This window comes from Podarcis pityusensis, assembly GCF_964106645.2.
Source record: "Podarcis pityusensis genome assembly, chromosome: 6".
Taxonomy (NCBI): domain Eukaryota; kingdom Metazoa; phylum Chordata; class Lepidosauria; order Squamata; family Lacertidae; genus Podarcis; species Podarcis pityusensis.
This window is the reverse complement of record NC_138030.1, coordinates 63,521,412-63,537,133: the sequence shown is the minus strand read 5'-3', so window position 1 is coordinate 63,537,133 and position 15,722 is coordinate 63,521,412. Positions and strand designations below refer to the sequence as shown.

At 36.9% G+C, this 15,722-nt stretch overlaps 1 protein-coding gene across 20 annotated transcripts in view; it reads right to left on the bottom strand.

Moving 5' to 3' along the window:
- LRRC7 (leucine rich repeat containing 7) overlaps nucleotides 1–15,722 on the bottom strand; it is a gene marked incomplete at its 3' end in the record, with an annotated part of 196,840 nt that overhangs the window by 93,044 nt on the left and 88,074 nt on the right. The window contains exon 1 of one of the 20 annotated variants that reach the window (XM_081008905.1): nucleotides 839–975. The exons of 18 other annotated variants lie outside the window; for them this stretch is intronic. Coding sequence is in view for 1 of the 2 variants with exons in the window: in XM_081008908.1 (XP_080865034.1) it covers nucleotides 975–981 (7 nt within the window). Of the gene's footprint in view, nucleotides 1–838; nucleotides 982–15,722 lie in introns of those variants that run through there. One more of the 20 variants, XM_081008908.1, reaches the window with a different exon arrangement.

Genomic DNA, 15,722 nt, shown 5'->3' with positions numbered 1-15,722 from the left:
CCTGTGTTGGAAAACAACAACATCAAAAGGACTTATCCCTCTGTCTCTTCACAAATCAGAGCTATTTTAGACAGTCTAGAATAGTGTTGAGAATAAACTTGAGTGACTTTGGCTTCTTTTCTCCATCTTCCATGTCTTACTGAAAGGAGATGCATATATTCCCTGAGGGAGATGTACCTTCTCCTGATTCAGAGGCACAATACATTTCCCCACCAGCCCTATGGCAAACAGGATATGCATTTATGTTTCTTTCAAATAAGACTGGAAACCTTTGATTAAACAGCACAAATCACTCATGCTTCTTCCCCGGAATGTCTGAAGTGTCCTTTCAGACACATGCCTGTGCCTGACTTGGAAGTAAGAATTAGAAGACCTTCTGATATTCTGTCATTAATGATTGTTATTAATTGGCTATGAGGGGAAAAAAGTATTTCAGAAGCAATTTTTAGTGACAGGACTAAAGGCCTTAATAGAAACTTAACATCTTACCTATAGTTTTCCTACATTTAAACTAACACAACTTTAAATTTGTTGGTTCTGTTAATGATTATACTACTATTATTTCAGTGGCTGCATTGGCTACATTACAAATTGGTAATATTGATCTTCAAAATGTATGGCTGTGAATTGATAAAATTCCTGGGAATTGGCCCAGTGTATGTCTAAGCAGAAGTTCAAGCATGGGCAGATTCTCTTCTCATGACCATGCAAAGAAAATGTGTATATTCTAAAACACAGCAAACATTTGCATAAAGGTCAATATAGTAAAAGGCAGCCTTCATCAGCATGTAGTATCCCCAAACTGTTTTGGTTTCATAGTATAGTGTGGGAGAACTACCTCAACACAGTCTATTCGTGCTGATGCTCCTGATGCTGCCATTTCAGGTGCTCGAAAAGCTGCTGCCTTCACATCCTCTGCTGTTGGTGCCATTGTACTCTCCCAGGCGATGGGGCAAGGGGCACACTCTGGATCTTCAAATGCTAAGATGAGAAAAATCAATTTCAATGCCCAAAAGATGGAACTGCTGGAGTAGAAGAGGTGTCTAAAACTACCAAATGGCTTATGGCACTTAAGAGAGCGCTAACTTATAACATTAGGAAATAATTTGAAATTAAATTTTCTGCACTTCTTACTTAATCAACTTAAAATTAATTTGGAGAGTGATGAAAATATATTTTGGTGTCTCCTGCTTGATTAAAGTCATTTAGGCCCAAGTTCAAGGGCAAAGAAAGGAGAAAAATAGTATTCCTTGCAGGGAAATGTTTTCTGAATACCTTAACTTAGTGAAAATGTTCTTCCAAATATTGTATAATATCATTCAGTCATGAAGGAAAGTAACCTAGAGCACTAAAGTAAAATCTTAGTTTTTAGCCCAGACCCTTATATATAATGTTTGATTTTGTGAATTCACCACTATGTGATTAACATGTGGCTAATCTTCCTTATGAATGAACCCTTACATGGTGAAATCTATTATCTAAACTGAAAGGGATGCCCAAGGAAAACTTAAATTCTTCCTAATGCTTTAAATATCAGATTTCATCATAAAGAAATATTAAGCAAATAAGTTCTAAATACAAACATTACAAGAACAGGGATTCTACTATTAGACAAGTCTAATGTGTGAAAACATGTTAGGTATATTTTCCTCCGCTTCTCTCATCGCCTACAGGAAGTGTCTACATTTTATTTGAGACCCTTATCTTTTTCACTTGCCCACAATGAGTATCAATAGCATAGTAAACAGGTGAATATTCACTTGCATATTCTCATAGCCATACCATTTAATTCTGTCTATTAACAGCACTATCCTATACAAGTCCACTTGGAAAGACCATTGAGTTGGTATAGAGTTGATGTCCTCCTTAATTTTCACCCTTTTCTCTGAACTCATGCTCTAACTTTATTAATGCATGTTTAGTTTTAAATAAAACTCATACAGGAAACTATTTTGTATAACACATGTGAAACTCATTCTGTTTTGTTTTTGTTTTTTAAAAAATTACACAACATTGTCAAAAACACCTAACCAGTGATCATGATTTGAGCTTGTGTTTGGGGTAGCTGACCTGACAGAAGTCACGCATATACTTGTTACATCCGAACAGATTTACAGTACTGTGCTATACATCGGGCTGCCAATGCCCTCAATGACTATTCAAAAACAGGATTCTGCCACTAAAGCTCCTGACTCTTGCTAAATGTCAGGATCAGGTCACCCACTTGCAGTACCACCTGCGCAGGCCATCAGCCCATTTCTGAACACAATTCAAAATGCTGGTTCCCTTTAAAAGCCCTAAGTGTATTGGACCAAATTACCCAAATAACTACTTTTCCCTATGCATGTCTGTTCACTCTCTGAAATAATATCTGTTCTTACAAATGGAAAAACCTAAATATAAAAAGATTAAATGACTGTAGCCAGGAAGTATGAATTTCAGGAGCAGAAACCAAGAATCCAGAATGAATGTCCTTCTCTATTAACATAATATTGTCATAATGGTGCATAAAGTAGAAGCTGAGAGAACATGCTACGGAAATAGAGACAAGGTGATTTTCTTCATAATTGACTAAAGACAAAGCTAATATGACCTTAAAATTATTCTGAGAAAATGTCAAACACTGCAGTATAAAATTGCAATTACATAATTTCTGTAATATTATCTAAGTGATTCATCTATGCAAGTGCTAAAACCTTCGTGATTCCTTGAAGGGAACCTTGCCATCTGCATTGTCAAAGGTTTTACACTTCTTGCTTGTGGTTCTTTTTCTTTGTTTTTGTAGTTAGGTGCCCTTCTCATTCAAATTTCAGTTTCTCCTTCCTACGCCAGGAAGAACTGCACTATCTTGGTGAAAAGCTGTCAGGAGATCCATTTCAGCAATGGGTGGGGCTGGACCAAAAAGTGGTTGGCATAGCAGATGTGACTTACTTTTTCAGGCTAGATCAACTGTGGGGGGTTACCCCACTGCCAGTAAGGAAAAGAAAAATGTTTTCTTTCTGTACCGTTTCAGCACATGCCTCCCACTACTGCCACCACACACACCACAGTTATTCTCACCTATCCTTCACTTTAACACACACACCCCAAGAAACAAACAATATTCACCTTTCCATTGGTCATTTAAATCTGCTCATGGAAATAGGCAGAACGGAACACAACACGGTCACTTCTTCAGATTGCTGACATTTGGATCCTTACCATTCAGATTATCTGCTTTAGACATGCAGTGCTTCTTCTTTATAGCATCAGCAGAAAGGTGAGCAGAACACCTCCAAAGTGTTGCCAAATATCACAGAAATACTGCAAGGGGCACTTTGTTATGCTTTGGCTGCTGTTATAATGAGAGTCGTATATAGAGGGCTTGAAGAAGGTCAGGTGGTGCCTAAATGAAGGCGTGCAAATGCCAGGGAATGTACAGAGACCCTGGTAGCCTGTAGGTGCACCATCCCTTTCCTAAGTGTTAAATTAGTGGCCCTACATTGCATTAATCTTCAAAATCTCTTTTAGTGATGTCCAGTTTCTTGCAAATTCATTTTTAGTCAGATTAATGGGCACAAAGATAGCCAGTTCTCATCAAATTTTTAAGAAACTGGCTTTAATCTTGCTAAAATTACTGTATTTAAAAATAATCCTTAATTCAAATAACCTGGCAAAAGTGGTATGTGCATTTGGCTACAACTTTACAGCACTCAGAGTTCCTACGTTTTTATTCCCAACACACATTTAACTAGCAAGCAAGCTATGCCACTGGTTCCACATCCATACGATATAGGATCAATTACAATCTATCATAAATTTCAGGAGTTTTTAATTCTTTTTCTTCACACTGCTTATTAATATATTGGCAACAGCATATTGATGGTAAAATGCCAGAGTACAAAATCTTCTGCAAGAGTATTAAATCCCAATACTGATTTTTATTTCAACAGGAAATATCAAGGTCATCATTCTGGACAGAAATATTTACAGTTTCCACTGTGCAAGATCATGTAGAATAAAGAAGTTATACTAAATGAGAACTAGAATTCATAATTGTACTTCTCTGCTTTTTAAAAGTTCAACTGTGCATGAAATTACTCAACTCTGTCAAGCGGCAGAAAACTACTTGCTGAGCTGCAGCTAGATACACTAATAAATGATTTGTTATTTAATTTCTCTGATCTTAAAATATATTGCGTTACTTTTCATTTTCTATTTATTGCCAATCGATTAGAATTATGTCATGGTAAACAATTCCCAATAAACTACATTTGGCCTTTGGCTAATTAAACAACTGATACCCTTTTAAATGTGTTGTGGGAGGGGGTGGGGGGTTATTGGTTTGTATTTGTTCTTATTTTTAGTATGTATTTTGCAGTTTTTATCTTGTATTTTTAAGTTGTCATCTGCCCTGAGATCTACAGATGAAGGGTGGTATACTAATTTTAATAATAACAACAAATGTTGTATAAAACTAAATTAAATTTGTCAGATACAAGATAAAAAGAAGTTATTCCATCTAAACATTTACATCGATTATATCTGTGAAAAATACTTCAGCAAAATATAGGTAAAAGGAGGTAAAGAAAAATGATTTTAACACATACATACCACATCTGAATACACACTAGATCTCTACTGCTGGCCATTCTTTTTTAATCTATGTAGGAACAACATGTGTCATCAAGGCTTTCTCTCAATATTTTTACTACAGCAATGAAGCCAACTATTGTTAAGTTTGTAGAAAATGATTTGCCCAGGTTGCTAAATAAGATACAGAGACAAAAGTGTGAGCACCCAATCTGTATATATAGCCTTCTTCTATGACTAACAATATTCTCCTATGACAAGCAGCCCTATAGAAGGTTCTGCTTCATATCAGAAGTAGTGTATCACTGTGAGGTGTAAGATGAACAATATTTTCACACACATTGATATCTATTTTTTCTCAAATGTTAGTGAATAACAAATGTCTTCACAACTGAAAATGAAGGTAAAATAAGTCATCAATTTCCAGGACTCCCAAGATATGTTAAAATGCTGCTTTCTCCTAATCAGACTTTAGTCTAGATCAGGGTGACCTGAAATGGACAAAATAATGTTCCTCCATTCCACAAGTAGAATCCAAGAGGACTCAGTTGCTTTTTAATTTATCAGTGATGACAGGACATAGTCTTCCACCATACCCAGAGGCATCAAGATAGTTTAGGGTGCAAAAAAGCTCTGTTCTTCACCTCCTTGTTCCCCAGCCTGAGGAGGTTACCTTCCTCTGTTTAATGATAGGGGCAGCCTTGGATAGCACATGGGAGCTTTTTAGCTCCCTCTTCCAGTGGATATCTCAAGGATCCCTTCAAAAGGTCCCCTTTATTGCGGGTGGGGACTTAGGGTGAAACACAAGGAGCTGATGCCAGAAATAATTATCTCAAGCACACGCAGTAGTGATTTCCCCACATGGACAGCTTGTGTTATGGATCCAGGCCAGTGTATTTTTTCAAATGCATGTAAAGATTTCTTAAAAGTTGTTAAAACTGCTGACAGTCCACAGAGAACCATCAGACAGTTGAGGATTAGTTCAGTTGAAATGCAGTTAATCTTATTTAGAAAATCAAAAGGATATTCATGTCCTAAAACTTTCAGTTTGAAGTGGCAGTTACATTAAAATTTGAAGCTTTGATAAACTATAAATATTCAGAGCAGGAGTTTTACCAGAAGAAACACAGACCTTGGAAAGTAGATTATGGAGTTTCCAACTGAGAGCCCGCAAAGCTAAAGTGGATGATAGAATAATTAAAGCCTATATTGTCTTAACACAAAGTGGAATCTTAAGACTGTGTATTGTAACCTGTGAAATAAATCTCTGATCAGTTCTATTAGCAGAAAAAATGAATAAAGACTGTGATATATTCGTTAGTAATTTCTCAACATGAGGTTATTCCAGTAATAGAAATGCACTGAATGCAAAATACCTGTGAATAGTGTAAGTGCTTTGTATTCTGCATGTTTATTGTCACAGGAAGGTTGGAAGCTGCCTTCTACCAAACCAGCCCACTGGTGACTGAGTAGCTTCTGTCCATCTTCTCTGCTTCACCAATTATAAAAATCGCTAGCAGTAAATCGCTCTTTTGTCTCCAAAGAGAGGACACAAATAAAATCAAGCTACTCTCTCACAGAAAGCACAGGGCAGAGAGGGTAGGGTGATTCTTGTTTCAATATTCTTGCTTCTCTCTCTCTCAGAAGCCACACCTGGAGGCAGAAAACTTAAGGTCTAACCTCCATGGGAGAGGGGTGGGGAAATTCTTGCATAGCCCCAAGCTTTTTGCTCTTTTTAATGCGCAGTATGTAATTCCCTTCATCAGTTCCTCCCTCGGTCCCTAGTGTGTGCATGCATGAAAGAGCAGAGAGGCGGGACTTTTGCAGATGCATGCCATTTCCTTGACTGAGGTAAGTAGGAAAAATCCCTTTTGCTTCTACTGTAAGACTAGTATGAAAGAAATAGGTGAGAGAATAGTTGGATTTAACGCTGACACCAAACTCTACATACATTAAACATAATAGAAACACCGCCACTCGACCTCACCCCTATCCATCTTCCCTCTCTCCACCCCCCCTATCTTTTTTCTTTTCTTTTTTTTCTTCTCCCCCTAATGCCTCAACAAATAAAACGGATTTGTAAAAATGTTACATGGGAAAAAAAAACACGAGGCACTATACTTCTGTAAAACAAGAAAATCCTTAATAAAATATTTTTTTAAAAAAAAGAAATAGGTGAGAGAAATTAATGCAAGAACTTGCAAAAGGAAACTATTTCTTTGATGGGACAGGAGAGAGAATTATGGAGGCTTCTGCTGAAATTGCAAGCTATCCTAAACAGTTTTGTTGTGATTTTTTTTTTGGAACTTTATATTTATGTTTGTAGCATTTAAGTCATTTTAAATTTAAGTGGAGAGTGCCAGCACAATTCTATACATGACTACTCAGATGTAATTCCCATAGGGTTCAATAGGGCTCATAGATATGTCTGTATAAATGCAACTCTAAATGTATTAAACATTTATATATGAAATTATTTCAGAGGGATGGGCCTGCAACAGAGATTACAACAAAACAAGCTGCTTAACAGAGTGGCTGTAGTTGGTGGCTCTTGGAGTTTTAGTAAAACACAAAGTAGATCCCAGACACACAAGCTTGAAGTCTGCCCTCCACTAATTTAGTGAGTATTTTAAAATGTACATTAAAGACACCAGGAACTCTTATCAAGATTTCCCAGTTGATTGGAACCTGCCGATATATCCTACATTAAACCTATACATATTTGCCTGGAAGTAAGTTCTATTGAACTTCTTCTGTCTCACATAGAAATAAACATGTTTCTAGAGACTGCACTGCAAAGTAAATGTGGACATATAAGGAAAGAAGCAAGATCTTTACTGTGGTTACCCCATCTTGCAGCAGCTAGTCATATACCCGCAAGCGTCTGCTATCACCCTGCTATCACCACCTTTCGGAGGTGGCCAGAAAGTTCCCCCAACTTTCTGGCCACCTCATTCCAGCACCACTACCAGTCTCCCCTTAATAGGCCACAGGTAATCTATGCCATCATTATTGAAAGAACTCCAAGAAATAAAAACATACCGGGGTGTATTTGTGTGTGTGTGTGTGTGTGTGTGTGTGTGTGTGTGTCCAATTTGTAGAGGTACTGCAGTGTAACACTGTTCGGCTTGAACCTGGGAGACCTGAATTCAAAACCTCCCTCAGCCATGAAGCTCACAATATGACACTGGGGTAACTGCTACAGTTTTGTTTCTGTGGATGATGTATGCTGCCCGCAATCTTTGTCCACTTTCCTGAGAATAAGTTGCATTAAGATCCTTTCTTAGTTGAACCAGGGGAGGGGGAAGCCACAGAATGGTTGACTTAGTAGTACCTCCTCCTCACAAGGGGGGAGGATGGGGACCTAAACCCCACCCACGGGACCTCCTAGATGTCCCAACAAGTGTAGGTTCTACCAGCCTCCAATGGTTGCTGCACCTCAAATAGAATGTTACAGAACTGGAGCAGGTTAAGAAAATGGCAACCAAAATGATAATGTGGCTAGGAACAACTCCTCAATGAGAAAGGGTTTGGAGATTTCGGGGGGGGGGGGACATGATAGTGCTGTATAAGATTATGCAAGAAATGCAGAAAATGGAAATCAGTAAGTTTTTATCTCTCTCTGAATATACTAGAATCCAAGGACATCCAATGCAGCTGAATGTTGTAAGAGTCAAGACAGACACAAGTACTTCAGGCAGAGTATAGATCGTAATGTATATAAAGTAATGGCCACCAACTTGGATGTTTTAAAAGGTGGGTAGACAAATTCATGGAGGTTATCAATGGTTATTAGGCTGTGTACTACCAGAGAGAGTATGCTTCTGAATACCAGTTGCTGAGGAGGTCTGTTGTGTCTGTATCGCTTGCAGACTTCTCATAGCAATCTGGTTGGCCAGTGTGACAACAGCATGGCAGTCTGATCTAGCAGGGCTCTTCTTATAGTCTTAACTCCTAATCAAGTATTGTGTCTCATTTCAAGGGAAATTCAACCTTGAGTAGTATTAACATAACACTGGCGATTAAGAGATGTCATGTTATAGTGAAAAATGTCCTAGCCAATCTAATTTATATTTAATTAAAAATGTTATAGGAAATGAATTAATCTGAGATGTCAACAGGCAGGAAATTGAATGGAAATTGAGAACATGTATAACTAATTTTGGAATATTATTTTTCTAAACATTTTGTTAAACAGTACAGGCATTTCAGCAGTGAAGCAGAACCCTGTATCAGTTAGACCTAAAAAATAAAAATGGGGGGGAGGGGATTGCCATGGCTTTGTGTTTAAGAACTGCTTTTTAGGTGTGCAAATACAATTTTATGCTTAGTGCACTGAAATAATTTTAGGAATATAAGCTATCATTTGTTTTTAGAAAATATCTACTTATATAGACAAGTAAATAATTAGAAATGTTATGTTGGTAAACTGTTTGGTACTGTGATACAACAAAATGTTATAAAATAGGGGGAAATGACTATCAGCAAAAAAATCCTGCAAGATGAACAAGCACAGATTGCAAATGCAACTTGAAGATGGTGCTGGGAAAACATCCCTCAGGTCAATTCAAACTTGGCTGAGCAAACTAAGCAGGTTTTGTAAAATCAGGAAACAGGTATATGATGGGATCTGAATTTCAAAAACCCTGTTTTGAAATTCAGATGCCATAATATACCTGATGACCTAACTGGGTTATAACAGGGTTCAGATACCTCCCAACAAATTGCTACACTGTGAGCTTCTCTGCCCTACTCTCCATTCTCTTCAGTGTGGTGTAGTGGTTAAGAGCAATAGACTCGTAATCTGGGGAACCGGGTTCGCGTCTCCGCTCCTCCACATGCAGCTGCTGGGTGACCTTGGGCCAATCACACTTCTCTGAAGTCTCTCAGCCTCACTCACCTCACAGAGTGTTTCTTATGGGGGAGGAAGGGAAAGGAGAATGTTAGCCGCTTTGAGACTCCTTCGGGTAGTGATAAAGCGGGATATCAAATCCAAACTCTTCTCTTCTTCTTCTTCTTTTCCCACTTACCTGTCCTTATGTGGACAGCCGCTAAAGAAGTGAGGTCTCTCTAGTGGAAGATCTCCATTACTCATTTCCTAGCATCTCAGATCCTGCAACAGCAGCAGCAGAGGTACTCTAGGGAATTTAGTTTTCCCAGGACACCTAACTTCTTCAAGCGGAATAAAATATTTTAGGACTAAAGTATAGAACAAAGTATCTTAGTGCGTGGGAAGGTGCTGACATCACTGGTAGGCGATAGTTAATTCAAACAGACTGTCTGCAACCAGACGTTATACTCTCCCAAGTCACTGGAAAAACAAGTGTCTTGTTTACAAAGGGAACAGGCAACTTGATACGAACTGTTCAGTTTAGTCAATCATGTTCACGTAGGATTAATTCAAACTGAAAACAGTTAAGATATAAATAAATGAGAACTGATGAACAAAGATAATGAAAGTCAGAATGATTCTATAACAGAATGTGGAGGATCATTAATTGTACCTACACAAGAGTCATTTCAAATTCCAAATTCAATTGTAACACAGGAATTGTTTTAAAAGTTTTAGTAGGACTTTTCAGGGAGATGCCCTGGTACTGACTTCTAATTAACTTCTTCTACAACCTTTCAGGATGACTGTAAAAGTGTTCAATAGACTGCCAGTGTAACTAGTAATCTAATTACTACCTTTATCTAAACAACTCCAAAAACTATAACTGAAAGTACAGTCAAATAAAATGATGCATCAAGGAAAAAGCCAACATTATATGTCTGATCAATAATTATTTAAAGTAAAATATGAACAGGTGCTTTGGATTAAAAAACTGGAGACAAGTTTTTCAATATGCAGGTGCAGCCTTCATGCAATGATGGTGCCACACTCTTCCCACTTCTTCTATCTTTTTGATGCACATAGTAAGTAGCATGATGGGTTTCTGCACATATCTATGTGTAATATGATATGTATAAATTCTATGTTATAATAATATTTGCTATGATATACCTGATCTTCAGCAAATACAATGTAAAATGAGTTACTTACACCAAATGCATAATTGCCTAATGGCTTTATCAATAATAAGCAAGATAACTGTCAATTATTAAAGACAGAATTGTGATATACACAACTTATTTACAATATATTCTGATAACATTTCTACAAGGCTTCAATCATAAGTCTTTATTCAGGTTTATGACTCAAGATCTTTTAACTAGAACTGCTGGAAATGAAAACGGTTTTTTTTTCTACACACAAAGCATATGCAACTAAGTATAGCTTACTGTGCTATGACTTAAATAATAAATGCAAGACAAACACTTCACTTTTTAATGCAATTATTTTCTGGTAAAATTGTTATCTGTAGAAAGCAGAAAAACTCTGTATAATTGTCCTTCAAAAAACTATATTTAAAGAAATGCAGATGTATAATCACGCCCCTAATGGACATTCCATGCACAGACACGAGCAGATCACTGATGACTAGGTGGCAGTTTAGCAAAGTAACTCTGAAAGTATGCAGAAAACCATGAATTTCCATTAGTGTTTAAAAAAGAAGAAGAAGAAGCATGTGCAAGAGGCAGGGAAAGTAATAAGGCTGCACATGCTCAGTTAAGAAAATTCTAAAGATAAGCAACAGTACTTGGAAGGGGGTATGTACAGGTGGAAGGAAGAGAAATTGGGCAGATGGGGAAACTGGTTACACTGAATAATATTCAAGTGAAATGAGCATTTAATTCAGACTTTTGGAGGAGGCAAGTGATGGGGGGGGGGGAGTGATTGAGAAGAATGTAAGCAAACCAAGCATTATGCTCAGCCAACCCCATAGGCATTCTAGGGGAAAGAAGATGATGGGCAGCCACAGCAATGTCCCCAACCAACATTCCTAAAATAAATAACTTAATTGGAACGACTTTCTGAAGGAAGTATGTAGCAGCACTGAATATGCAGTCTGAGACGTTCCACTTAAAATACTTTTAAAAATACACATTTAATCTGCAAATAATGTTTGGAACTACTAAAACTTATTTTAAACAATGAGCATGGCAATATATTTCTGGCATAAAAAGCCATTTTTGTTGTTCACATTTGTTTAAACTATATGCACTGCAAGTACCTCCATCTTCTTGTAGAAAGACACCATGGATACAAACTGCTCAGTACAAACTATAAATCTTTGAACTTGTATGCTGTTTACAAGATGGACCAATAATATTTAGGTGCTCAATAATTATTTACACAAAAAAGCAAAATGCTTGCTTGAAAGTACCACAAATGACGGTTGTAAGGATATAAAGTTATGTTTTGCAAATTGTCTAATAACCTTATATCAAACTACAAGAAAAGAAAGAGAGTCATACTATGTTCCATCCCAGTGCTACTGAATTCTTATTACAAAGAATATTGTCTTCCCAGAACATCTTAAAAATAATTTTGAAGGCAGATATCCAAAAATAAACCTCCTTCCACCTCTCATAATGTGATCTCATTCTTTTAGAAAGTGTTATTCTCATTATCTGAATAGTAGGTCATCTCACAGGACGCTGTTCCAAGGATACATGAAACAGAGACTCGTCTTTGTAGGTTAAAACACATACAAACATAAGAATCCGACAGGATCAAACCAAAAGCTGACCTAAGTACGTGTTACAAGAAATGTGAGACTTCCGTGAAGCCACTCGCACATCTCAGCGAAAAAAGCACAAGACATGTCATAATTGCATTCAGTTTTTCCATGCCTCATTCCAACTCATTAGCTGCCATGTGTACCTTGCTAGCAATACAGAACACAGCTTTATGTGTTTCATTTCCCAATGTTACTAGGAGGATGTAGGCCACAAGCAGGCACACCCACAACCACACGCCTTTCATGATACTGCCTAACTGCATCTTACAGCAAGCTCAACTTTCAATTTCATTATGAAATTAAAATACTTAATTAAAATATAGGAATAGTTCTACAGGAGTGAAGGTATATTTCTACTCCAGCAAGTTCCCATCTAGGGAACTGAAAATTTCGTATTATAAGGGTGTGCTTTTATATTCTGCTTACTTTGATTGGAAATCCCAAAGACAGTATTTTTAACTGTCCCTTTTCAGCCAACTTTTTTTTCATGCCAGCACACACCATAAGTAATCATGACAATTTATAAACATCTAATCATTAATTCAGACAGTTGCATTATCTTCAATCAATACTGAGCTGCAACCAAGCAACACAGTCCTCAGAGACATGTCCCCAACAGAATAATTTGGGAATTACATTTTCAGTGAATTAGCAATGTCCTTTAGCCAACTGTTCACATTACCCCTGACCTAGGTTAAGACGAATGCCTTTCCCTGCTTAATGTAAACTACTGGTTTTTATTTTTAGCTACAGTACTTGCATCTCTCTCTAAATGGGACAAAATGAACAGAAAAAATTCAAGTACAAATAGAAACTTGGCATTGTATATATAGTGAATGGATGATGAAGATGATAATAAGAATGCCTCAAAATTCATGGAAAGGGGTGGCTCCTATACCCTATTGCCCTTTAAGTACTATCTTCTGGGGATATATGCAGTATGGAAGCAAATTTGTTTTGAAAAATATACTAACTAGGGTACTAATAGAAACATTTGTAGTAGGAGATAAATCCACCACACGCACGCTTTGCAATCTTTCCCCCTCATTTCCCCTCTTCAAATGACATGGTCACTGCTGCTCTCAGAATTTTACATAGGAGTAGCAACAGTCACTTTCAGCACAATCTTATGCATTTTGAATACCTTTGTAAGCATTCTAGCCAACCTCTTCATCCAAATAGGCATTGATCTATTGGGGAAAGGTTTTGGTGACTCTTTCCTCCATAGATTGCAAAATATATGACTGCATTGTTGAAGAGCATCTGGACTGCATCCCAGCACTCTTTTCTTGCCCAGCAGATGATCCTGTCATCTGTCAGGTAGTGTGGAAAGGGCAGGAAGCTTTCCAAACTGCCTAGCAGAAGGTCAGCACCATAATATAACTGTAGCATCACTGCAGCCACAGCACTGACATTTCAGGCAAGGAGAGGTCACCTGACTAAACTGCAGTGCTCTTTCCCCCGTAAATGTGCCCAGTACCTGTTAGATCCTGCTGTACTCTTAGTCAAAATACTCAACAGGAGTATATAATACTATCACGGTGCCAATGTGTTGGGAAAGGATGTCTCAAATTACTCCCCAGAGGCCTATGCCCAGAATGACTGCTCACATACCGTATTTTTCGCTCCACAAGACACACTTTTTTCTTCCTAAAAAGTAAGGGGAAATGTTTGTGCGTCTTATGGAGCGAATATGTGGTCCCTGGAGCTGAATTGCCCAGGGGCAAAAAGCAGATCATGCTTTTTGCTTTTTTTTTTGAAAGAGGGAAGTGGTTGTTGAAACAAAGCCTCTGATCATTTGCTGATCGGGGAGAGAGATAAGGGACGCTAGAGATAAAGGAGGTATATAATGTTGTAGTTGGCTACTTTTTAAAAATAACTGCTTTTTAAAGACTTATATTCAAAAGCAGGGTTTTTAAAAATAAAATAAACAAGATTTATATTTAAATAGAGTTTCTAACAGTGTTTATAGGACACCAGCAAGAGGGAAAATATGACATCTGCACAGCATATATTGGGGAGCTGGAGAATGTAACGTGTGTGTGTGTGTAATTTATATTCTTATTTATATACATTACATCAATTATTTTGCCAAGTTTTAACATTATCAATTTCAACTCCCTTTTCCCCCTCTTTTTGCGGTTCCTTACATTTATTTTTGTCCTTTCCTGCATACTCCAAATTGTCTGAACTTATTCTTTTATTTATCTATTCTAATATCTCTCTCTCTTTTTTTTAAACTGTAGGTTTTTACAATAATCCTGCCAGTGTCTTAATCTGTTTACAGTTTGTTTGTAAATATTCAATAAACCACTTCCATTCCTTTCTAAAAATTTTGTTGCCTTGATTTCTTATTCTTCCAGTAAGTTTTGCCATTTCTGCACACTCCATTAGTTTCTGTATCCAATCTTCTTTCGTCAGCACCTCTTCATCTTTCCATTTTTGGGTAAATAACATTATTGCAGTTGTAGTTGCATACATAAATAAATTTCTATATTGTTTGAGTAGTTCTAATCCTATAATTCCAAAGAGAAAAGCTTCTGGGGGGTTTTACGGTCATCTTAAACATATTTTTCAATTCATTATATATAATTTCCCAGTAAGCTTTAACTTTATTACAAGACCGCCACATGTGAAAAAGGTACCTTCTTTCTCTTTACATTTCCAACAAGTATTTGACTTTGATTTGTACATTTTTGCCAATCTACTAGGAGTTAGGTACCATTTATAGAGCATTTTCATATAATTTTCTCTTAAATTATAACATGCTGTAAATATTATATCCGTGTTCCACAATCGTTCCCATGCTTCCATTTCTATATTATGACCAACATCTATTGCCCAGTGTATCATTGAAAATTTCACTTGTTCATCCTTTAGTCTCCCATTCCAATAACATCTTGTACATTTCAGACATCACTTTAACACTACAATTTAACAGGTCTCTTTCTAATTGGGATAGTTGTTCCCCAAACCCCTACTTCATATCCTTTTTAAATATTTCGTTCAAATGATGATATTGTAATCATGTTATTAACATTCCAGGTAGATTCTTAAACTCTTTTAAGTTAAATTCTTCACCCTCATCTTTAATTAAATTTCTATAAGTTACCCAAATTTCCGTCATATTTTCCTTTTTTACAGCTATGGCCTCCAAAGGTGAAAGCCAAAGTGGTGTTTTATAACTAGTATGTATATTAATAAAATACTTTTTTCAGTCCTTTGCTACTAACTGCAAAAAACCCCCCGAAGGTTTAATAAATCTCCAATAGGCCTCAGATAGGCCATCTACAACCCACCAACATCAGTGTCCAAATCTATTTTCTGCACAGAAAACTTCAAAGGGGCACAAATTGCCTTATTTCATCTCAATCACATTTACATCCAAAATCAAATAAAGTTTCATTTTTTATTTATAGCAGTGCATATCAAAGCCTTCTGTTGTAACAGAATGCAGAGAGAATGTTTTCACTGTTAAACTTTCCCATCCCAGAAACCTTTTTATTTAATTTGCTTTATTTTTAT